Source organism: Cebidichthys violaceus, unplaced genomic scaffold (genome assembly GCF_023349555.1).
Source record: "Cebidichthys violaceus isolate CVI_PGR_0920_01 unplaced genomic scaffold, fCebVio1.0.p SCAF_6, whole genome shotgun sequence".
Lineage (NCBI taxonomy): Eukaryota > Metazoa > Chordata > Actinopteri > Perciformes > Stichaeidae > Cebidichthys > Cebidichthys violaceus.
The window spans coordinates 6,128,004-6,152,333 of NW_027176816.1; the positions used below are offsets into that span (position 1 = coordinate 6,128,004).

The 24,330-nt window shown below is 41.6% G+C and overlaps 2 protein-coding genes across 2 annotated transcripts; both read left to right on the top strand.

Moving 5' to 3' along the window:
- Positions 1-853: 853 nt before the first annotated feature.
- On the top strand, positions 854-13,818 carry lmbr1l (limb development membrane protein 1-like). Its single transcript, XM_068732939.1, has 17 exons — positions 854-1,059; positions 5,658-5,742; positions 7,746-7,779; positions 8,170-8,309; positions 8,843-8,946; positions 9,043-9,166; positions 9,260-9,328; positions 9,437-9,501; positions 9,588-9,660; positions 9,755-9,844; positions 9,973-10,049; positions 10,139-10,216; positions 10,304-10,377; positions 10,599-10,689; positions 10,800-10,866; positions 11,284-11,445; positions 12,040-13,818. The coding sequence occupies exons 1-17, from the start codon at positions 997-999 to the stop codon at positions 12,123-12,125; spliced, it is 1,482 nt and encodes a 493-aa protein (XP_068589040.1). The 5' UTR covers positions 854-996; the 3' UTR covers positions 12,126-13,818.
- Positions 13,819-17,925: 4,107 nt separating this feature from the next.
- On the top strand, positions 17,926-23,597 carry dhh (desert hedgehog signaling molecule). Its single transcript, XM_068732940.1, has 4 exons — positions 17,926-18,160; positions 18,511-18,947; positions 21,918-22,179; positions 22,337-23,597. Exons 2-4 carry the CDS (start codon positions 18,639-18,641, stop codon positions 23,134-23,136), a joined length of 1,371 nt encoding a protein of 456 aa, XP_068589041.1. The 5' UTR covers positions 17,926-18,160; positions 18,511-18,638; the 3' UTR covers positions 23,137-23,597.
- The last annotated feature ends 733 nt before the right edge of the window (positions 23,598-24,330 follow it).

A 24,330-nucleotide genomic window follows, 5' to 3' on the forward strand; every position in this document is an offset into this window, starting at 1 on the left:
TGTCTGTAAAAATGTCGAAGAATAATGCATGGCAAACACAAAACTACACAGATTAAGAGCAATAAACACACATTTAAAGCTTATATTAAATTCCCGTGCAACAACAAAGACAAAAATGATCATTAAGAATATCTTAAACGTATTCCTTGAAAATTATTTTAATACAACCGTTGGAAAAAGTATTTAGGTGATATGTAAAAATATTACTTTTGAAGTAAAAACTTTTTTTACTTAAAAGTACATAAGTATTGTGATTAAAGTGTACTTGTTTGTGCAGACAGAATGGCCCGTGTCAGTGTTAATATAACTCTTCAAGTGTGCATCATATTTTAAATGTTATTATAGATTTAAAATCTTAATGTGTAAAGTAAATAGTAATTATTTCTGGGGTAAAAGCTAAAATAATTCCCTCTCAAATGTAGTGGAGTAGAGTAAGAGTAAAGTAGGCTAAGTACCTCAGAATTGCACATTATGTTGCCTACAGGTCTGTGCTTAATGTACTGTTTTGTACACAAGCAGCACATGTTAAGAAGAAGTAAGAAAAGGCTCTTTTATTCGTGTATTAACTCTCTATTAGGCTACAAGTAGGCCTACATGTGACCATTTCAAAGTGGATCAATGGACATTGTAACGCTTCTCTGTTATGTGAACTATGTACGCACACACCTTTTGGTATTAATAACATGTGAACAATGTGATGATGACGCTGTGAAATATTAATTCGCAGATTACTCGTGGTGATTGACAGCTACCTGCAGAGCTCTTGGGGTTTCCTCCCTTCTGTTAGGCCCCGCCCCCCCTGAACGACCCCTCCTTGTTGGTCTTTTATCACAGAGTCTATAGCTAGCAGCAGGCTAGCTCAGCGGTTTACATGTAGCTGGCCACACATCCTCCATGGCATTTACTAACAAGATGCGCAGCGTTTTAACTTTTTAACCATCCCCCCCTCCACCTCCAGCTCTTTTAAGCCGGAGGTTACTGTTATGATTTCGGAGAATGGAAACGGACGACGTGTCGGTTCGAGAGCAACTTTTCCACAACCGCGTACGGGAGACCATAGTAAGTAACGATGTGATAACATGACCGTGGGTTAGTATGCATATTTTATTATATATTTAGTATGCATGTGAGGAGATGCCTCGGACAATACAACCAGCCACAGGAGAGCCACGTCGTTTGGTTATTTGTTTCGCGTAACGTTCACTGTTGCCCAACTTTCCAATTTAAGTTGTTAAAAGTCTCACATTTTAGCAATTAGGCAAATAATATGTACAATGATTGTAATTACGATGTGTGTGAGTGTTCCGGCAGTCAGCTGGACTTTTGTAGCGTTACATGCGTTGTTTTTTACACGGATGCAGCTGATCATGAGGTAGCCTGACATCAAGAAGCATACTTAGCATCAAAGAGCTCTTCCTTTTGTGGTTTTAACGACCTGGACCTCTTCTCAAATCTGTATCCGTTTGCCATGGCTTGGATCACCCTTCTTCACATTTGTACAGTTTGACCATACTGTAAACTATACTGTTTGTTTGCCAGTGGCTGACTCAGTTGAACTTCAGTCAGGCTTGCCAGAAAGATCAATGTAGTTACAGCAAGGCACATGGATACTGGCCTTTGACCCCAAAGAAAAGTACAATCACTGTATTTCCTGATATTGGCAATATTGCTGATACAGTGTTGCATAAGGGACGATGTCAAACAACTTTTCAGTGGTTGACTTTATCAATTTGTCCTGGTTTTGCTCAACTGCAACTAGATAAGAAACGGCTCAGTTTGCACTCGTACTGTAAAAGAGGATGAGCAGAGTTTGTGCAGCTGTAGATGAATCCAGCAAACCGGTGTACATTTACAGATGAGTTATGTAATGTGAAAATGAATGATTCTTGGGGGGATTGAGTAATTACAATAGCAAACACTAGGGTAGAATAAATTATGTCATAGCAGCAAAACCACAGGTGTAACTAATTACATCAATAATGATAGCATTATATTAGGTGTCCCAGTGTCAGGGCTCTGATATTGTATTGGGCAGTTAATGAAGTGAGCCATCATCATTAGTTACACCTGTGCTTTTCATGCTGTGGCAAGTCAACGTTTCGGTTGTGAAATCGCTTTCAATTGTAAAAACATCCAAATTAGGAGGTTTTTCAAACTGACATGGCTCCACAACAAAAAAACTATCTTTCTGGTTGTGTTTTTTCAAGTTATATTCACAATATAAAGTTAGTAGTGACTAGATCAGTCTGCTGATCACATCCTCTAGTCTAGACTAACCCATGTCAAATAGTGCTCCTAGTAGCAGACCTATTAATTATGTGGAATTAACTTTACATGAATAATAATGAAGTGGCCATATGTATTATTATGCCCTTGTTTTGTCATTGTCCCTTTCACCTAAAGACCTAATGCTATTAGTCGATACGGCCGTCTTAAGCCACTGGCTGGCCTCCAGCTTACCATCTCCAGCTTACCATCTCATTACAATTTGAATGTGTGCAGTACACACCAAAAAGTAGAAAATGCTTCAACTTTAAGTTTAATAAAACAGAGTCTATAATTAATCTTATCTTTATAAAGTCATGTGAAATGTTCCCAGATACCCCAAAAACATGTCAGCAAATCGTGTGTTTTAAAATGTCACTGTTCCTATAATAAAAGACGGTATCAGTGATTACTAATCTAAAACCTACATTCTGCACACACTCTTCTCTTGTTGTGTCTAAGCTTCCAGAAACCAATCGGACTAGAGGTCTTTTTTCAAATGCAATTTAAAAACAATTTGGATATTAAAATAATGTGTGTAATGGATTCATTCTTATAGTCTTGTGGCCTATATAACAATTTTGTGGATCCTGCTGCAGAGTCACAGGACGTACATTGCAAAGACCAGAGGAGCACCTGCAGTGATCTGTCAGTGCTGAGAAGACGGACTCGTTTATGTAATCATGGTGCTCTGTGTGATATGTTGTTGGAGCGCAGACGAATGGTCAAATGTTGTGCTTGACTGGCAGGAAAAGGAAAGGAAAGTAGAAACAAGCAACACCCAGCATCAGAACTCATAAGATATTAAGATCACCATGAGAAAAGTAGCATATCATCTTTAAAGGACATGGTCAAGAGTAATTAGCAAATGTATTGTCCACTACAGATGTGTATTACTTAGAAACCAGAGCTTAATGATCTGTAATTCTGTGGATCAAATCTCCATCTTACTTACTTACTCTAGTTTAGCTCTTTAGGAGGCTGTATAATGGTTTTGTTGTTGGAAAACATCACAGCACAACGTCACTGTTGATTTAATATTTTCTATTCTCACGGACTATATTACCGAACTGGAATTTCAGTTGTTGCTTCTCTGAAATCTTAAGCTATCAAATGTTGCATGACACATTCCAGTAAAATGATCAAATGATCATCACAACATGCTGCAGCTGCCCACCTTCTTTAGGTTTAGGATGGCTTTTCACGTGCAACATTTTAAGTTATTTCTGGCTGTTTTAATACATCTTGAATAGGTCTTTCCTAATCTATCCTCCTTACTTAAACATATGTCGTCATGCTGTGCTTGAAAGTGTTTAGCTGGACAAGAGGCTGGGTGCCCCTGAAATAACACACTCGGGAGTCCACTTGACATTTTGCGAGGATGTTCTGTGCCAATGCCAACCTCCTGTTCCTTTTTGAATATTTACAGAAACATTTGAGCGTCTTTGTTTTTCGCTTGACTCTGCACAAAGATGTTTAGGTTGCTCTGTGAATCTTAAAATGCTGTGAGCCCCGGGGCTTTGTGTTGAGCACAAAGATGTTCCTCTGGAGGCTAAATTCCTTCAAACTCTCTTCTCAGTGGCCTGCTACGTGTTGCCAGCTCTCAACATTGCCGATCAGCGCGGTGTTCAGGGTGTTATTGTATCCCTCCACCTATTTCTTACCCCAAAAACCCATCCTTTGTTTCCTGCTTTTCCTTTTGTTGGATTAACCAGAGCAAATTAAACTGCATCATTGAACAATTTTGCAGACTGAGCTGATTAGTTGTTATGTACAGTCCATTGTTGTTTGTGTGATGCAGCTAGTACGTTTCCGATGATCACTCCCACTTGCACAGTATAACACTGCGGTTCTCTACAGATTAAAGTTTAATGTTTTCTTTGAAATATAATTGTTTTTTAGTCATATGCAGAAAGGTTTTGTTTACATTCTATAAAGTGGGTCAACGTCTTGCACTTCCTGGAGCCATGCAGGAGGAGGGGTGTATGCCCGTACCCCAACTCAGTTTGTTATTGTAGCCCACCATATGTTCCAATGATTCATTTAAAAATATTTGTTTGTTATGAATTTAGAATAATAGAAACACTGATATAAATGCACTTTGTCTCCCCATCAATAGTTTTGACGTGTCCCTTTACTGTTCTGGGATTTTTTATTGTACTATTGCAACATTACTTTAATGGAAATCTGATTATTCAAAAAATATTACCTTCTAGGCTCTTTGTTCTTCCAAGGAACAGTTATTTAAGAAACTGGTTTTATTGTAATTATGTCACATTTCTGTCCTTCTCCAGAGATTCTTGCTCTCTTTGTTTGTACATCCTGCTGACCTTACTGTGCTCCCTGTGCTGCCATGTGGAATTGTTTTGTGATCTGGCAACATCATTCCATCTATCTGTCAGTCCAACACTTTAGTGCACTGCATCTCCAATGTTGAATGGTTTAACATGGCATTTAGTACAGCTGAGGCTAATGCTAACATAGCATTCTAGCAGCTGAGCCACACTAGGAGAGAGAGAGAGAGAGAGAGAGAGAGAGAGAGAGAGAGAGAGAGAGAGAGAGAGAGAGAGAGAGAGAGAGAGAGAGAGAGAGAGAGATATTTTGAGTATTTATTTAAGTGTGTGTCTGAAACAATGACTACAGTCTGTCCACTGTGTTGCATGAAGTATAGAACTAGAGGTAATCTTGAAGATGCCGAGATAAATCTTCACTATTATGTGTTTTTGTTTCATTAAAGGAACTGTTCCCTCATGTTTTGTGTCTTGGTCATACAAGCAAGGTGAAATGTTGAGAGCTTTGCCAAACAACAGATTGCCTAGTGAATATAGGTTTAGCCTAAATTTAGTTGTAGATTAAGTGTAATGTCGGACAATGATTGTTGTAAGCAGTATGGGGGCTATCTGTCGCTGGTATTAACCCCTTTTTCTTTTACTTCCCTTAATCCCTCCTCGTTTATCACTCTCACCCATTTCACTCTTCGTTGGAATAGAGTGCTAATCTTCAGACTCCATCTGTCTCTCGACTTTGGCGGAATGGTGAATGTTTTTGGCTGTTTTGTATTTTGTTTTATTATTTCTTGCTGTTTATCTGCACAAAAGAGAACGGAACATTCTATGAGGAACAAATCTGTTGCATGCTTGCCCTCTCCTCTCCCTGTGCCTTCTCCATCTCTTCCGGATGTTTTTGGGGATCTTTGCTATGTATCCACCCCCGCTTTTTAAGACTTATCAGAATATACTAAATTGGAGATATGAGCCAACCTAAATAAATGTGTTGCACATCAGTAGGATTGGACAGAACACAACGGCTTGTTTACAAGGCTGCTCTTCGTTTATGCGATTAGCTGTGTAAACAAGTCAAATAAATAACATCATTTTCTGTCTCCTCTGCAGATCTGTGTGCTCCTGTTCACATGCCTCTACATGGTGTCCTACCTCATACTTACCCACTTCAAGAAGAATGCCGAGTTTGTCACAGGTGAGTTTTATAATCCCTCTCATCCTGGATTGTAACAGGTGTATCACACAAAGACTGCTCTGTGAGGAAGATTTCCTTCAGTCCTTATGGAGAACTGCTGGGAGTGGAGTTGATGGTGTTGACAAGTAAATTGGTATTTTGGAGTTTTCTCCACATAGTACATAGGCCACACTAAGCACAGGTGTTAATTAAACCCTACATTTCTGTTTTAAGGAAATAGTCTCTCGATGGAGGAGGGAACAGGGTCTCATTTTAGCCTTACTTTAAGATTCATCTTAAAGCTAGATGAAGCTCAGACAAACAATAAAATGAATATCTCCTAGTTCACAAAGCTCACTCAACATGTTCTTAAAGGATTCTCAGCGGGATTTACTGGCAGAAAAAGAAATATAAAATGTTTTCATTAGAGTAGAATCACTTGAAACTAAGCATCGTTGTGTTCTTGTTAGTTTAGATTGAGTCAACCTAGCTCTCTGACATTCTTGGAAAGGAAAGGAAAGGATTGAGCGGAGGGGTGTTGAGTTGAATGCAATCTGCAACCTCAAAATGACATGCAACTAAATCCTACACATTGTCCATTATTGTCATTAAAGAATATCTTTTATTATGCATAGATATCTGTACATATGAATAATAGCCATTTGCTGTGTTTGCTTGCATGTAAATATACGGTAGCTTAAGTTAAAACTCTTCCAGGATTGCAGATTTCAACCCAAGGCTCTGAACCTTGGCTGGAGCAGTCCAGAGGTGCAGACGGTGTGTTTTTTGTGACCTGTAAGCACAGTTTAGAGGGTCTCCCTGTGCTTTAGGGTGGTGGAGGGGCGGTGAGGAATGCGGTTACAAGAAAGACAGGGTTGTACTTCTAAGTTGTAGCTTACGGCTCCTCGACAAAATCATCTCAAAGGAGATCTTTTTTTTAACAATCGAATACTGTACAACAAATGACCTCATGAAACAGGCTTAATCTGTCATTGCTCTGTTAATGTTGATAGTTAACAACTTTGTAGCTGACAAGCATTTGCCTAAGTGCAACAAATGTCATGGACTTGAATCTAAAATATGTTGTCTATCATTAAAACTAAGAAGATGTTTAAAGTTCTGCAGGAAGACTGGGTTGCCAGTTGCATAATAAATCAAATAAGTTGCCACTATTGAAAGCAGATGTAGGATATCCAACTAGCCAGGCCTCTCTGCTCCGCTGTGGCTGGGCAGGGTTGAATCCTGGGAAATGGCCAGTTCTTCTTTTCTTTTCTTTTTGGTTTGTATTAACCACCGTTGTCAACGTTGTCTGTGCCTCAACAACAGCAGAACAGTTGTGCCCTGCAGCTAAATGCAGATTGTGCAATATCTCTCGACAGAGTTGTTTTTGACTTCAGGGATTCAAGAACTGGTTTTTGCTCCTCAGGCTTTACCTCATTTGAGAACATTTGCCTTCGACAAAATTACAGTATCATGTACTGTGGTGCAAAGTACTGCCATTCACACAGTATGGTCTTAGAGATGTAAAGCATGTTGCATGCTACTTTTAGGGAGGGTTTTAGAAATATGTGCATATATGTACAGATGGATGTCTTTCATACTCCTAAATACTTTGCTCTTTACAGTTTCCTACATATGTAATTCAGTTTTTACTAGAGTGGTGGCCTTGCTTGAACAGAATCATGTTCATCCCCCGCTCTCTCCCAACTCTGAGAGTTTTTTTTGTCATCCTCATATGGTTGCTATTACACCTTTCCCCTATATATCTTTGTATATACAGCACACACACGTACACTGCCCAGACAGCTTTTACCAACTCAGACGTGTAATAATATTCTATCTTATCTTATTTAGATTGCACTAGGATTAACCTGCATTTAAGCCTTTGTCAGTTACAAAGTTATAGCCAATTAGTTGGCTACGTCTGTGGCAACTTATCCTTGTTGAAATCTAGATGTTTGTCTGAAACTGTCTGAATCCATTTTGTCATAGATTAAATCCTACTTATTTATCTGCTCTTTCAGATGATATTGAAGATGCCACCGTCAACAAAATTGCGTAAGTGAAAACCTCTAATAATTAACAGATTCAGTGCAATCTGTTCTCCCTCGCTCACTATGATTAGTGTCTTTGTGAATGATTGAGCGGATACCTTTGACAAGCGTGACATGTACAGTGGCCTGAGGCCATTTGGCTGTAGATTTATTGCCGTGTGTGTGTGTGTGTGTGTGTGTGTGTGTGCGTGTGCGTGTGCGTGTGTGTGTGTGCGTGTGCGTGTGCGTGTGCGTGTGTGTGTGTGAGAGAGATGAGGGCACTACAGTGTCACGTCGCCCTTTGTCCCTACACGCTGGCACTGCATTACCTGAGCCACACTAGTCTCTACTCCTTGGCTATGCTGTTATGAGACTGTGTGACTTCACTGATGGCTTGTTTATTTCCTTCTCCCAGGCTGTGGCTGTGTACGTTCACCCTGTCGGTTGCAGTGTGTGCCGTGCTCCTTCTCCCCATCTCCATTCTGTCCAATGAAGTGCTGCTCACCTTCCCACAGAGCTACTACATGCAGTGGCTTAATGGCTCTCTTATCCACGGTACATCTTAATGTTTTTATAAGTTGACAACACCAAACCGTTGATAATCACGACGTGTCAAACAGCAGAAGGCGTTACTGTCTGAAACTGGGTCACTCGTAATAACCTCCGAATCAATACACTACAGGCCTGTGTCCAAGCAGATAATTGTTATGGACAGAGTGGCTGTGACCTTACTGTGTGCAGTGCATGTTCCACCTGCAGCCCTCCAACTCCAAACTAACAACAATATCTTTTTTCATTTGAGCAACTGACATGTAGAGTAATAGGTTATGAAGCCCAAAAGTAAACCAGGCTTGTATTGTTGTTTCATGTGAGAATCATTCAGATTATGATTTCCTCTGCTTTTTGTTACTTTTTAATTGTTGCACGTTGTTGTTGATTAGCACATGTGACTGGGTAGTCGTGCTACACTGCCGGGTAGGACTCCACCTCACAGTGGTACTGCTGAAATGTTTAGCTGCTATTTTATCCCCAGTGGACGTTTGCACTAAACACTAACATTCTGAACATCTCTCTTCCTCTCTTGTCAGGATTGTGGAACCTAGTTTTTCTTTTTTCCAATTTGTCTCTGGTCTTCCTCATGCCCTTTGCCTACTTCTTTACCGAGTCTGAGGGATTTGCAGGATCCAGAAAGGTACCAGTTTTGGCACTCTGTCAAAAATGCCATTTAGTAAAGACTTGAGTGTAAATTGACAGCGTATCACAGTGTGTGTCTGTTTTGTTTCTGTAGGGGGTGATGGCACGAGTGTATGAAGCGGTAGTGCTGCTGTTGCTGCTGGCTCTACTTGTGCTGGGCATTGTTTGGGTTGCATCGGCCCTCCTCCACGACAACATGGCAAGGAAGAGCCTCTATGGTGAGTCACATACATTGTACCTGAAGATCCCTCTGCAATAATTGGTTTTACAAATTTTTAATTTGTTTGCTTATACTCTTCTCTGAATTTAAGACCTGTGGGAGTATTACCTTCCTTATCTGTACTCGGGCATCTCTCTGTTTGGAGTGTTGCTGCTTTTGCGTAAGTATACCTCATTCACAATTACCTGAGCATGACTATATATTAACTAGACTATATTCTATAGCATACAACACTTGTCCATCACCATCTGTGTGTTTCCCTCCACAGTGTGCACTCCCTTTGGATTGTCCCGCATGTTCAGTGTAACCGGCAGTCTTTTGGTCAAACCGCGGGTGAGTCACAGATCCAGTGACTACACTTCCCACAGTTGTCTTGTGCCTGCGAGCTGAATTGACTGATGTCTCTTATCCCCCCTCAGCTGTTGGAAGATGTGGAAGATACTTTGAGCTGCACCACATTTGAGGAAGACTCGCTCTCCAGGAAACTGAACAGTGAGTGTGCCACCACGAACCCTTTTTCCATTTTCTGATAATTACATTTAAAGCTGACTTTTTGTTTCAATCATGTGTTGCTGTCTGATTGAAGGTGGCAGTACGACGTCATGCTGGGTCAAGCTGAACGTGGAGGCGATGAAGAAAGAGTACCTAGCAGTCCAGAGCAAGCGCATTGCCCTGGGTAAGGTTGACTAAACAGGTTGCTCTCTGCTGGCTTTCTCTCACAGTGGTCACATTGTATCGTCATTTGTTGCTGTACACTCATTTAATATTCCTTTTCATTTTTTATTCTTCTTGCTTTCCTCATAGAAATGCGGAGGAAAGCGTCCCCATGGCAGCGAAACTTGGGCTATCCACTGGCCATGCTTGTGCTCCTCGCACTGACGGTACATGCTTATTTATTGATTTATTCTCTCATTTACTAACACAGATGGTGGTTTTAATTGCAGCATAATTACTGTTCCTGTCTCTCCAGGTGATGTGTGTCCTGATGGTCTGTTTCAATGTGCTGGAGTTGCTCCTGGATGAGACGGCTATGCCCAGAGGAATGGAGGTGAGGCTTTGAAATGGTGCACATGTAATGCTTGGTGTGCCACAGCCAGTCATCTGTGTACACTGTTGATTGTTGTTTTTGTTTTAGGACCCTCACCTTGGGATGGCCTCCTTCTCCATGTTTGGCTCACTGGGCGCAGCAGTTCAAGTAGTCCTCATCCTGTATCCTTTCAGTGCCATTCACATGAGTGTGTGCACACAGAGGTAACTCGTCTTGTCCTTTGGGCTCTGACTCAGCCACTCACAGACTGTCCTAGATAAGTGTTTTATGTTGACTCATGCTGTTACATCCATACATTTAATTTTTGGTTTGGATTTGGTTTAGTCTGTCTCTCTCTGTGAGTATATTAGTCTTCTAGTGTTGCCCTTAACATGTATTTCAGCTATCTGATGGTGTCCTCAGTGGTGGGTTTCTATAGTTCTCCTCTCTTTACTGGCCTCCTGCCTCGTGCACAGGACACCAACCTCACACAGGTATACAACCTCTGCATTAATCTTAACTCACAGTGATATATATAACCAGAAACTAGTGATGTTCTGTGTTAACTCTGCCTAGTATGTTAAAAATATTCTTTTCTTTTCAGATAATTGCAAACTGCGTTTCACTGCTTATTCTGAGCTCAGCGCTGCCGGTGTTTTCACGCACACTTGGTAAGAATGTAGCATGAATGATAATATTCATCACAGACTGCAGCCAACTCCCAATTCCGTACTTCATACTGATTCTTACCAGATTTTGAGTATGTGGTGTGTTCACAGTGTAATACAAAATTCGAACTGCTCTTTCTTTTTGAAGTTGCATAGATTTGTATAGTAACTGCATATAATGTATAAGAGAGGACTATATGTTGACAAGTGGTTTATAGCACATGCATTAAAGTGCACTTTTAGTATGTCGTACATAATTGGGACACAGCAGTGTGTTATGACAAGAGTGGCTTGTAGTTTTAGTAATGCCCACAAGAGGGCATCTGTATGCCATTAATACTGTAGCTGCAGGTGAGGCCTGGCTTGAGCAGTTACTTCACAAGTCAAACCTTTTCTTTGGTTTCTTTTGCGTTGTGTTAGGGATCACGCGCTTCGATCTTCTGGGAGACTTTGGTCGGTATAACTGGCTGGGGAACTTCTACATCGTCTTCCTGTACAACATGCTGTTTGCTGGTCTCACCTCCGCCTCCCTGATCAAGACTGTCACCTGGGCTGTACAGAGAGAGCTCATCCGTGCCTTTGGTCAGTCCACTTTAATTTTTATGAAGCAATGTGTATTTGGGAATGTGTTGTACTGACATTCATTGCACTTGGGTAGCCGGTAGTTTTCCCACCTTTTGGCCCCGTTTCCCTCTGGGTTGGTCTCTCTTCCTCAGATAGAAAGAACACAATTCTTTCAGGAAAGTGTAAAGGGACAAGAGGAGAGTCGGGTCCCCTTGGGGACCTTCAGGCACACCGCCCTAGACCCCTCGTAGCACACACACACACACACACACACACACACACACACACACACACACACACACACACACACACACACACACACACACACACACACACACACACACACACACTCTCCGCCCAACACAAACAAGCGCTCAGAGCATGGACACGCCAAACGCACACACACAGTCCCCTTCCTCACAGTACAGATAGCATCTCTGCACCATGGCAGCTCTCCTGCTCTTTCCCATTGCCTCCCAACTCACTTTTGTTCTGTGATTAATAGACTTTCATTTCACCTAGATCACTATTTTTCTTAGCTTTGCAAGTTAAGTGCTCCGCCTTGTGATTGTGTGTGATGGTATTGTCCTTTTTGTTTTTCTTTGTATGCAGGTCTCCACAGACTGCCTTTAACTGTGTCCCGCTCCACCGTCCCCTTCAGACTCCTCCTGGCCAGTGGACTGTCAAAAATCCAGTGACTTTTCCTCCTCGCCACTGCCTCTCTGAACCTTTAGAAACTGAGCCACTTCCAATGTGCACCTATTGGATTAAAGACATTTGCAATGCAGACACTTTGCCAGTTGGTACTTGGTTCACGTGGCCCCGTGTGAAGAGACCAGAGAAGTTGACGGGTCTGTCTGCACCGTGGCCAGTGGGAGCTCTGCTTGATGCTTTAATGATCAATGTATCAGGGTCCAATTTTTCTGCAGTTATTTGACTGCTACAAGTATGCAAGCGGTTAGCTAGGTGATGGTTACAACTGGAACATGGGGAAAGGGGATATAAGCTGTATTGGCAGTCCTGTCGTAGTGGACAATAAGAGAGCAATCCTCCCACTAAACCTGATGCCTCATGAAAAGAGGATCTAGTCGATAGCCGTTGTTCAGTTGACGCATGTCAGCAGAGTTATTTTGAAATATTACATTGCAACTGTGACGTAATTTCCTCTTCCTGCTCCAGGTCGATTGAGTGCACTCTCTTTCTGTGGCTTCCCCACGCTTTACCCTCTTTGGTTGTTCCACTATTTTAAGATTGTGAATCTTACTTCCATGCGTTTGGTGGTCCAGTCTGCACCAGTGTTATGTAAGTTAATGAGAGGGAATTGTTATTGGGAGCAAATGGGACACAGAGTACCATGTCTATCTATGGATCTGCAGGTTAAACAGGGAATATGCGAGTGAGGGAATAATCTCAGTGTTGGAGCACTTTTACAAATCCAGTTTAATAGTAGAATGAAGAACGTTTTCTTTGGTGATTTACCATTAAGCAGGGTTTTTACTTTTGTAGATGACAGTCTGAGGATTAGTCATTGATTTACGAAAAAACACTAAAAAGAAAGCTTTACACTTGTGCAAACTTTTGAATGCCATGTGACGCTCACTAGGAGGAACATCTGCCTTTGACCAATCAAACTGTGAACTTTTAAGAATATATGCAGAAAAGTGCAATATTTTATAAGTAAATGCACACTTTTTAACATTACCAAAAGCAATTTGTAAATCTTCTGCATGGTTCTTTTAATCTTCTGTGAAGTATTTTTCTCATCTCAATCATCTTTGAAGCTTAGAATAGTTTCAAGAAGCGAATGTGACCATCAAGCCGTGCAATCTTCCTGGTGTCAGCTTTTATATTTTCATAAATTCTGTGATGTTTATCAGCTATATCTCATCATTTACAATGTGTTGGTGACCCTGTGTCACCGTTTGCCTTTGCTGCTGTATCAGCAGGTTATTAGCTGTTGGTTTGACCAGCAGGGGACAGTGTCTCTCAAACCCAACACCAGCATCTCTCTCTCCCCTGAGGTATTATATGCATTATATAATATATATATATATATTATAATGCACTCTGAGGTTTACTCATTTCACTTTTTGTGGGAATTTTCCGTTGGTTTTTGGGAACACAGAGTTTATGATGTACTGTATACTGTATTTATGGGCATTTGGGGATTTTGGGATCGATACTTCACATGTTGACTCTTAGGATTTTTAATAGTTGTTATAATGTTGAATGTGATACCGTTGAGACAAAAAACCTTGAGTTCTCAACAATTAAAAATAATGTTTCTGTTTACTTTTGAAATGCTCTGATGTTTTTGAGATTTTCTGAACAGAATTTCTAACCATCATTGTTTTATGAGCAGAAAGCAATAAAATCATCTTGTGTTTTTAACTTCTTTGTGTCCTTTTGGATAGACTGTAAACTCTCTTTGATGCCATTATGTGTTTGTTACATTTTATGAACTGTAACTACTTTGTGACTGATCTGATGGGTGGATGTGACTGGTGAGGGCGTCTGTCCTCTATGTCCCCCCACCCTTTTGTTGCACTTCTTTAATCAGCAGCAGAAGAAAGACATATTTTGGCCTGTCTGTCAGCATTGTCCCGCCGCGACGCCACTACAGCCGTAGCCCACGCTTTCCCCACTCTGATGCAACTGCCAGATAAAAACCTTGCAAATCAGGAGGAGAAGCGACGTCCACTCACATTCACTCTTTCACGCCCCCGCCACCTACCTCCTTTCTTCCATTCCCTTTCCTTGCCCATTGTTCATTTCCTTTTCTAATTTTTCTAAAGTCGGTTCAAGAAAACCCCGTCTGATTAATTTCTCCCTCTTGATTTTTGTTTGCATTTCTTGTTTTGTTTTGTTGGATGTTTTAATTAAGCTTATTTGAATTAGGTTTTGTTTTGCACTGCGTTTCCTTTGCTAAAAGGAAATGAACTCAAATGTCGCCGTAACATTACTTGCACATCTGGATACTGGTTACCCTCTAAGGAAGTGACATATAAACCAGATAGAGTGTGTGTGTGTGTGTGTGTGTGTGTGTGTGTGTGTGTGTGTGTGTGTGTGTGTGTGTGTGTGTGTGTGTGTGTGTGTGTGTGTGTGTGTGTGTGTGTGTGTGTGTGTGTGTGTGTGTGTGTGTGTGTGTGTGTGTGTGTGTATATATTTATTTATATATGGTAGAGTGAAAGAGCTCAGTGCATGGCCAGAGTTTTTCAATGTGATTAAAGTTTAAACAAACCCAGGGCGATGCTCACATGCAAGGTAAAGAGGTTGTGATTCAGAAGGTGTGTGTATATATATGTATATACGTATATATGTGTGTATATATATATATATATATATATTAATCTTAGAAAACCCAGACAGACTAACTACATTTTTTAGGTTATTCTGTCTGGACACCACACTTTTAGATTTTCAGGAAATAGTGAACATGTTTTTTGGGTTTATTAGACAACAACAACAGAAAACTGGACTCAATGGTTTTTTTTTCTCTGTTAAGTTACATTGTACCCACACAGAGCATGTCTACATATTCCTTAACCTTGGATTTAGTTGGGGAAACACTAGGATAGCACCTCTCCCTTCAGCAAAATACAAAGGTCGATAGCAGTGCAATCAAAGTGTCCCAGCAGTCCCATTGGGTAACACACTCTATTGGACTGGATGTCGGGTATATCAGGGGCAAGGCGGGAGACGGGCAGCTTGTAATGGGATGAGATATGCTATCTTTATTGTCAAAACATAAGAATGAAGGGGGGAAAAAGACACAGATTAGCTTTCCTGACAGTCGGCCATTTGAAGTTTGTGCCAGAGCGCATTAAGGGCTGTTATTCCCTCGTTTGTGCGCTCGCAAATGCCCAACCACTCACAGGAAAAGGCGAGACTTGCCCGCTAATCAACTGATAATGGGTCGCACTGTCCGTTTGCCATATCTGCCCGCCATCCTGCGTGCACACTCACGGCACACTTGCTTCACACAGTTGACTGCTGCAGGCCTTTGTTTCGTTAGATAACTTTGGGTGAATGGCGTGACATGGATTTTTAGAGAGAAACGTAATATCACATATTACATATCTCATACATCAATTCAAAATAGTCTTTAAGCATAAGGTATTTAATCTATACAATGTTTATCTTTTTTGACCTTTGACCTGCTTGTCTGGGGCCAGGAAGTTCCACCCTTCTCAGTCTATTGTCCACTTCGGTGCAGCATCGCCTCAACCTCAACTCACTGGTGCTCTTTTGAAAAGGCCATACCAAGGCAAAGCAACTTGAAACCTGGACTTGGCACACACACCACTGTGTGTGGTACACCTATCATCATGACACATGCAGTGATAAGTATGTTTTTAAAGGTGAAGTATGGCGAGTAACTACAAACAAAAAGTTACAATACATAAGTCAAGAATCATCCAGTGTGTGCAGCCACATCAGAATGCACCACCCTGCCTCTTCCTGCACTGATAACATGATGAGAGACAGTGGAAGGGGCGGTGTAGTGGTGGTCAGAGAGAAAGGACGTGTGTGCGTGTGGAGAGGGGAGGGAGGTGGTTAGGTGTCGGTTCCTTCCCCCCCACCCCAGCCTTCTAACGGCCTCCATCTGAGGAAGTAGATCCTACAGTGTCTATTCATCTCCAAGAGACAAGACAAACACTTGAGATGTCAAAGCTAGCATTGCTCCAAAACCTAATCACTGTTTTAAAATGATTGCATCCTAATAAATAAGAGCTTTGCAATCAATCGCTATATGATCCGTGGCTGCATTTGTAGATGTCCTTTATTTGCCATTATTAGTGCCCTAGTCAGTTACTGAAAACTCCACAGAAGAAGAAAAAGATGTGTGCTTTATTTGACCATGAGCAGGTGCTAACATAGGCGTCCATTTGGAAAGAACAAAGCAGGGTAGGCTAACCTAGGCAGGAAAGATCTCACTGTCTGCGCTGTGGCTTTGCAGGAAACACAACCATTCACCCGGCCATGTACTCCCATCCTGAAATGGGGGAGTGAAACGCTAAGAGCTAGAAGGAGGCAGGGGGAGGCAGGAGGATGGGGCTACCAAAATAAAAGCTAATAAGAATGACTTTATTTCCATCTCCAACCTGCAGATGTTTGCTTCCTTCCTTTCCCTTTTATGTCAGATGGAAATCTCGTCTCTTGCACGGCTTTGAAGAGAAACATCTGTGTGGTTAATTGCAGATGTGAAAGTGTTTGTTGCTTTGTTTTTGATTGAGTCATTCCCTGCATTTGTCATGAAGGCTGATATCTCTCATCTGTGTTGCTTGGGCCAGATTTGAGCCTTCTCCATGTTTATCATAAGGACAGGAAGATGCAGCTTTGCCTTGCCACCCCTCCCTACAACATCCTGGGATCTTCTGGAAACTTCCCTAACAAGGATGCCTTTCCATGGTCACTGTGGAGCTCAGTGACCTACGCTTCTTCATCACACAATAGCTAATGGTAAGTGCTGTTTTAGATCAGGCACAGAATGGGAAATTCACAGGTTCTTTTTCGGTAAGAATTTCTCTGTTCTCGTCAGATAAGAGTGTCTCACTAGTGATTTAATTTTGAACCATCTTTAGAATGCAAGCACATCAAACCAAGATATGCACTTGCAAAAAACTCTGCATATAAACATCCAGACAGTACGCAGCAGCTCTGTTGTGAGTGGGTGAAAGATTCTTTAAAACAAAGTCACTGTCAAGAAACTGACCACAAATCATAAAGTCCTCAAGTGTTCCAGGAAGCTGCAGATAGGATGGTGACACACTTCGACCTTTGAATCCGCCATTAATTTAAGCTTCCGTGTGTGATTACACATGTCAGACCCCTGAGACACAACGATGCCTTTCTTTTCTGCTCCCTCTTTGGAAATTATCTGACACATTTTTATGACTCCCAGCTATTGTTCTGAGAAGGATAAAAATAATATGTTGATGCGGCCAGCGGGTGTTTCCAGTGGAGAGGTCTTGGGTGCAAAGGGTTCAGGGGGTCAGGCCGGCTCCCCAAACACAGGAAGACAGCACTGTAAGTCTGAGTCAGGGGTGTCAAGGCTGGACACGTGTGTTCCCTCATAGACCCTCACCTTCAACTGTGTCTATTAATAACATCAGCACAGGGTCATCACAGTTCACCCATCCACTTTTGATGGGTGGGATGAGCTGACAGAAGCAAGGGCATGTTGTTATTCAAATGACATGAGTTTAGTATTTTAACTGTAAATATACCGTATATGCTCTAAAATATAATGTGGCAAGATAATTAAGGGTGCTTTGTTAAGTAGCCTATCATTTATTTAACTTTGCAGTTGGATGTGGAAACGTTTCCAAAACTGTCTTTAACTAACCTTAAATACTTAATGGGGGGGGGGGGGGGGGGGGCATTTTGTTAACATGAGTAGGCTAATCATATGTCCTTTGTAAGGTTGAATTGGAGGCGTGTGCTGTCGCAGTGGGAGCGCGCAGAGGAAGGGAGGGCAATCTTGTCCGGACGCTAATAAGACCCAATGGCTGGTGCAAGGTGGCCAGGAGCTCTGAAACGCGACAGAAGACGGTGGACGAAGGAGAGAAGGAGAAAGGAATCTCAGGGGAGACATTTCTGGATGGACAAGGAGGATGAGAGCGCCACGGGAGCTTCCATAGGGAATTACAGGGAGCCGTGGAGCTTCTGGTGTGCGTCAGTTTGTGTGTCTCGTCTCGTCAAAGGAACTGCGTGGAGAGAGAGATTAGCGGTAAGTGACTAGAAAACCAAAGAAAAACACCTGCGCCGAGACAGGTAGACTGAAGATGACTTTCAGCTCACTAGAGGCTTAGAAACAGCTGAGAGATGGCGAAATATTTGGAGAGAAACCTTAAAGACGTGGTCTGTCACTTGTTTTGATAGCTGGTGCCAAATTTCAGAAACTTTAGATTTCAGTCAATCATATCATTCATTAGGCTATAGCCTCACTTTTAGTCATCAAGGCAATGCAAACCTAAAGTCAAAACAACTGATTTTTAATATCAAACGTATTTCTATCAAGAGTGAATACAGAAAGAACAAGTTCCTAAATAGTATTTATTTATTTTTTGTCATCATCAGCTCTAATACCACATGATTTGGAATGGACCAAGATTCGACCCTCATTCACATGCTGCTACACACCTGGAACCAGGGTACCACTGTAGGCACGGTGAGCCACTGACTCCTGGGAGCCCCAGCCCTCCCCAATGAAGCAGTCCTGGTGGGCCCGCCTGGCACAGCTCGGCCTGCTTGCTGTGTGGACCTGCATGTGGCTGGTCCAGGGATGCGGACCGGGCCCTGGATACGGCATCCGCTCCAGGCCCAGGAAACTCACAGCCATGCACTACAAGCAGTTTTTCCCCAACTTCTCAGAAAATAACCTCGGGGCCAGCGGGAGAGCAGAGGGCAAGATCACACGCAACTCTGAGCGCTTCAATGAACTGGTGTGCAACTACAACCCTGACATTGTCTTCAAGGATGAGGAAAACACCAACTCAGACCGCTTCATGACCAAGGTGAGGCTGGTGTGTTGTGGTTAACCCAGTTCAATCATCACAGTTTTTAAAGATGTTGTAGAATAGGATGACACACTGGAGCACTTGTTTTCACTATCCCCAGTGATACCACGTGACAGTGCAGAGAGTAACCTGAAAAGGATGCTCTCTCTGCTGTCTCTTGAACCTTTGCAAGCCTGGAAACAATCCTGCTGGATAATTGATTAACTACATTCACATGAAGGGACAGGTATTAGTTTACAGCTCATACCCTGCTACCCAGCGTGGCACCTTCAAATCAAATCATATAACCTCATTCATTGTTTGCCGTACCTTCCCTTGCCAGGCTCCTAACACTCAAACAACTGTTCAACACAGAGTGTGTAAGTTTTAACCAAACTTCCCCTCCCTTTTCTTGAGATAAGAAGATCAGGATGTAATTCAACACTACCCCTTAAGAGACTGCCTTCCCCTTCAGGAACACTTCCTTTTAATCTTTAACCAAAGTCTTTGTTATTGGAAATCAAACTACTCCTATGACTCTCAGTCGCACTTAAACTCCTTAATGTTTACTGGGGATAGGTATCCACATTCAAATCTCATGCCTACAAAAGACAATCGATGGCCCAGAGGATTTAAGATCTGGATGCTTTTTGACAAACTTTTTGAATGCCACACTGTTGAAATTGACGTCTCTCTGCTTTGGATGCTGCGGGTTTCTGTGATTGTTTAGGATGCAAATCTGTGTTCCTTCCCCTCTTCGAGTGATTGTTCGCAATAGAAATCTGCGGCCGTATATGTGTGCCCAGTTTGAGAGTGTGTATGTGTGCATGTGCCCCTCTTTTGCCCAGATGTGAAAGACACTCTTTGTGTGTCGTTTGGAGACTCGCAGGGGTCGCCTATACAAAATTCCCGCCTGCTGAAGTAATGGCACCGTCGGAAAAGCGACTATTGTAGTTCTGACAATGAAACGCCTCTCTTGAATGGCATTGCGAGAAAAAATGTAACCAGTTTGTTTTCTGTCCTTCTCGCTTTCTCACTCTTACTGTCACATTCCCAAGTCCATGCCCATACATTCTTGCCCTCTGCCCTCTCTCTTTACTCCCAACCTCGGCCCTCCGCTACACTGCTTTCCTCTCACCCAGCTTTTTCTCCCTCCATCTCTCCCACTAACACTCTCATCGCTTTCTTTACCAACTCTCTTTTTATACTCTGTAGCAAGAAGAGCTTTATTCCATCAACTGCAGTCACAAGAGAAATTACTGTCCAGGAGATGATAATGAAATGTATCAACTCAGTTGCCGACGTTGTCATTTTTTAAGCCTGCGACAATGCTGACGCAGTCTGTAACATCATGGACCACAGGGGTGTTAATAGTCACTCTGAACATTCCTGATATTCTGATTTCTGATCAAATGTCTTGGGTGAAACCGAAAAAACTCGTGCCTGGAACAATCTGGAAAAGGCAGAGAATGGCCTTGATTATTCTGTCATCTTGTTGAAAAGGCCAAGGAATGCAGCAAACTGGCTACAGTAGCTTTGTTCTTGTACTCTGATTGTTGAAGCAAGGTTGAGATGGCCTTTAACAGAGAAGAGGAGGAATTGTGTGACGATGCCAGCAGACAAACAATCACAACCTGGTAGCCAGAGACGTTGACATACTTGAATCATTTTTCTTCTGTGTTTCACTGAAATCTGTCTGTGCACTGAGGTGTACAGTAGGCTTTCATACTGTACTTACTTCTTGTACACTAAGACTGTGCCGTCCACTCTGTTAATAAATAATTGGGACAGTAGCTCAGTCCGTTGGGACTTGGCTTGGGAACTGGAGGGTTGCCAGTTCAAGTACGGCATGTGGGCTGGTAGCTGGAGAGGAGTCAAACTGGTAACTGGCACAAAGGTGCCTCCTGAGCACTGCTGATGTGCCCTTGAGCAAGCAATACAAGTTTCTTTACATTTATATTTGTTTCTACTTTCACAGTACATGGCACATGCCGTGGACATTTCCCTCTTTCTGTAGTATTCAAAGCATTTTAAAAGGCAAAAATATAAACTAAAAGAGGGATTGCATAATATTACTATGCAGAAAGGTGCTAGCGATTCCAGTTTGTTGTTGAAAATGATTATGAGTTAATCTTTTTGAATCCCTTGTTGATTATATCTTAAGCAACAAAAATCATATATAGTTTAATATTTTAAGAACTAAGTATATATTTTTATATATATATATATATATATATATATATATATATATATATATATATATATATATATATATATATATATATATATATAAGAGGGTCAGCGGTTCGATCCCCGACTCCTGCTCCGCTAGTCTCATGTCAATGTGTCCTTGAGCAAGACACTTAACCCCAAAATTGCTCCCGTAGCTGTGCCTACGGTAGATAGATACTGAACTGTAAGTTGCTTTGGATAAAAGCGTCTGCTAAAATGATTGTAATGTAATGGATACCTGAATGTTTTGTAGATTATGTTTTACTATTAGAAAAAGGAAATATTTGATAAGATGGGCTCATGGCATGATGAATCTGGGTATTTTACCAACTTTAGAACCAGTTATCTGATCCCGATCTTACATTTTCTTTAGAATATTGTTACACTAGAGTCCGACTCATACTTGATACTTTTTGAAGCTGGTCCCGATATTAATATTTGAGAGTGAAAAAGTCTGATAATTATATATTGGCTGTTGTAGAACTTCTACTAAGGAAATGCGGCTAAGATATGTACTGGTTGGGAAATTTTACAAATTGACAATAATTGTCAATGCTCTCTGGTCGACAAACTATGTAATGAAGAGATTTCCTAAATGACCTCAAACTCATCGTTGGCATTTCTGTACAGCAATTTCCTGTTACTTATCGAACAACATATGCGTCAAAACAATATATCTGTGACAAGCTGATGTTGGCTGGTCCGTTAATACTGTTTCAAACTGAACCCCTTTCCTCTGTGTCATTCTGTTTCTAGCGCTGTAAGGACTGTTTGAACAGGTTGGCGATTGCAGTGATGAACCAGTGGCCAGGGGTGCACTTGCGTGTGACGGAGGCCTGGGATGAGGATGGCCACCACCCCTCCGGCTCTCTGCACTATGAAGGCCGGGCCGTGGATATAACCACTAACGACAGAGAAACGGAGAAGTATGGCCTTCTAGCCCAGCTGGCTGTGGAGGCTGGCTTTGACTGGGTCCACTATGAGTCCAAATATCACATCCACTGCTCAGTGAAAGCTGGTAAGTTTTTAAGGATGGAGCTTTCATATCAAATCATAAAGGTAGTTGTGACAAAATTACATCAATTCACTGGATGATGTCAGGGCATTAAAATAAGAAACCAAACACAATCTGCGTTTAGTCATCATGGCTTTTTTTAATGCTGATCTTCCTGCAGATCACTCTGTTGCAGTGGAAAAAGGTGGCTGTTTCCCAGGCTGGGCCCGGGTGACTGTTGCCGGAGGGGTACAGAAGAGCCTGTCGTCCCTGGCTGCCGGGGACAGAGTCATGGCCCTGTCTGGGACAGGCCAAGTCGTGTGGAGCCAAGTACTCCTATTTCTGCACCGGGACCAAGAAAGCTCGTCAACTTTTCTGTCTCTGGAGACCGAAGATGGCCATCGATTGGCCCTCACTCCACATCACTTGGTCTTTTTAGCCCCACATTGCAGACTCGACAGTAGTGAGTATCGGGCTCAGTTTGCTAGCAGAGCCAAAACTGGAGACTGCGTTCTCATCCATACAGCAGAGGCTCAAGTACGTCCATCTCGAATCGTCTCAGTTTCAGAAGAGGAGAGTGTGGGGGTGTATGCTCCCTTGACAGAAGCTGGATCTGTGTTTGTTGAAGGAGTGCTGGCATCCAGCTATGCTCTGGTGGATGACCACAGACTTGCACACTGGGCGTTTGGACCTGTGCGACTCCTCTCCTCATTCAACCAGCTACTTTGGGGGGAGACAATAAAAGAACAGCAGACCACAGACAGGGAAACAGCTTGCACCAAGACTCATTGTAGCACTTTGGCCGCAAAGGACAGAGCAGGTGTTTGTGTGAATAATGGCACTCTGAACAAGCAAGACTATCTGAGTGAACCTCTGAGGATGGAAATGGAAGAGAAGCGGACATCAGATGTGCATTGGTATGCAAAATTACTGTACAGTTTGGGATGTATCTTTTTAGACTCCAACTCATTTCATCCTTAAAGGCCTAAAACTATACACACTACGTCACGGTGTACAGCTTTGATATATTTACCCTAACACTTCCTGTTTTTTTCTTTAATAAATTAAAAGCACTGGAATGGCTTGCTTTCTTTTTCCCGATTGCCTGCATTATAATGATTTACATGCTAATACTTAAGTGATATTTTGTAAGAGATTGATTTGGATGAGACAATTTATCTGAGCTGGTTAATATAAAAAGAGATCATTCCAAAATGACTGTATCATAGTCTATTTGTACATCATGTTATTTCTTTTAATTATTTCAGTCGTATATATAATTTTAATGGGATAGGAATTAATTTTCCCATAATAGAATCTTTATTTTTGTACTTTATGAATCATAATATATAAATGTTTCATTTTACTATATTAATTCCACTACATGTATTGTATGTCCTCACATGTTGTAAAACAAATTAAAATGTAATTTTATTAAGCAACACTGCTTTTTCTTCAGCTCTGGAGTAAATTGAGTCGGTTAAGCTGATTTGTCTTTTGCTTGTTTAGCAAAAGTGAGTGTGAAACAGCTGAGACATGTGCAGAAAGATCATTTATGAGGTCGTAGTTGAGTATTATGTATGTTACAAGAGCTCTTAGGAAATCTATTCCAGCAGGCTGACTGGTTAATGAAAAGCCCAGATGTACTTAATATTCCCCACACTGTGCCACCACCTTGTTGACATCACAGACTTTATCACATAGCTACTTCAAGGGAGATATCGGGTATCTTACACTTTTAAAGGAGACACTTTTATTAGTATTTGCTGATCAATTTGGGTCACAAGTACTATATCTGTTGGTGGCGTAGTACAGTTCATTGTTCACACAATGTTCTATTTTGTTGCAGCAAGTCTACCAGTCTGCACTAAAACAATTGCAGTTTTCCTGTTACAACATTTATTTATATTATTATGTCACGTAAACCTGCTTTTCAAAGGTTCAGAATAATGTGTGAGGCCATATTCATGACAGGTAGTACAAGGTTATACGCCCCCTTGTGGAGAAACTGATATTAAGCCTGTTTATTTTATTTGCTATCATTTCTTAAACACCCTTGTATAATAACTACTCTAGATTAGATAGACTGAAATTCAACAAACCTTGATTTGTAATACTAGTTTATTGACAATATAGCACATATTTGACTGGAGAATTCGACGCAACTAAAAACAG

What these genes read in the sequence shown, in the direction of transcription:
- lmbr1l (XM_068732939.1), top strand. Translation starts at nt 997, where the DNA reads ATGGAAACGGACGACGTGTCGGTTCGAGAGCAACTTTTCCACAACCGC. An exon ending in GAATGCCGAGTTTGTCACAG is followed by an intron (nt 5,743 to 7,745) that starts GTGAGTTTTATA and finishes CTGCTCTTTCAG; the next exon opens with ATGATATTGAAGATGCCACC. An exon ending in AGGACACCAACCTCACACAG is followed by an intron (nt 10,690 to 10,799) that starts GTATACAACCTC and finishes TTTTCTTTTCAG; the next exon opens with ATAATTGCAAACTGCGTTTC.
- dhh (XM_068732940.1), top strand. Translation starts at nt 18,639, where the DNA reads ATGAAGCAGTCCTGGTGGGCCCGCCTGGCACAGCTCGGCCTGCTTGCT. An exon ending in CAGACCGCTTCATGACCAAG is followed by an intron (nt 18,948 to 21,917) that starts GTGAGGCTGGTG and finishes TTCTGTTTCTAG; the next exon opens with CGCTGTAAGGACTGTTTGAA. An exon ending in CCACTGCTCAGTGAAAGCTG is followed by an intron (nt 22,180 to 22,336) that starts GTAAGTTTTTAA and finishes ATCTTCCTGCAG; the next exon opens with ATCACTCTGTTGCAGTGGAA.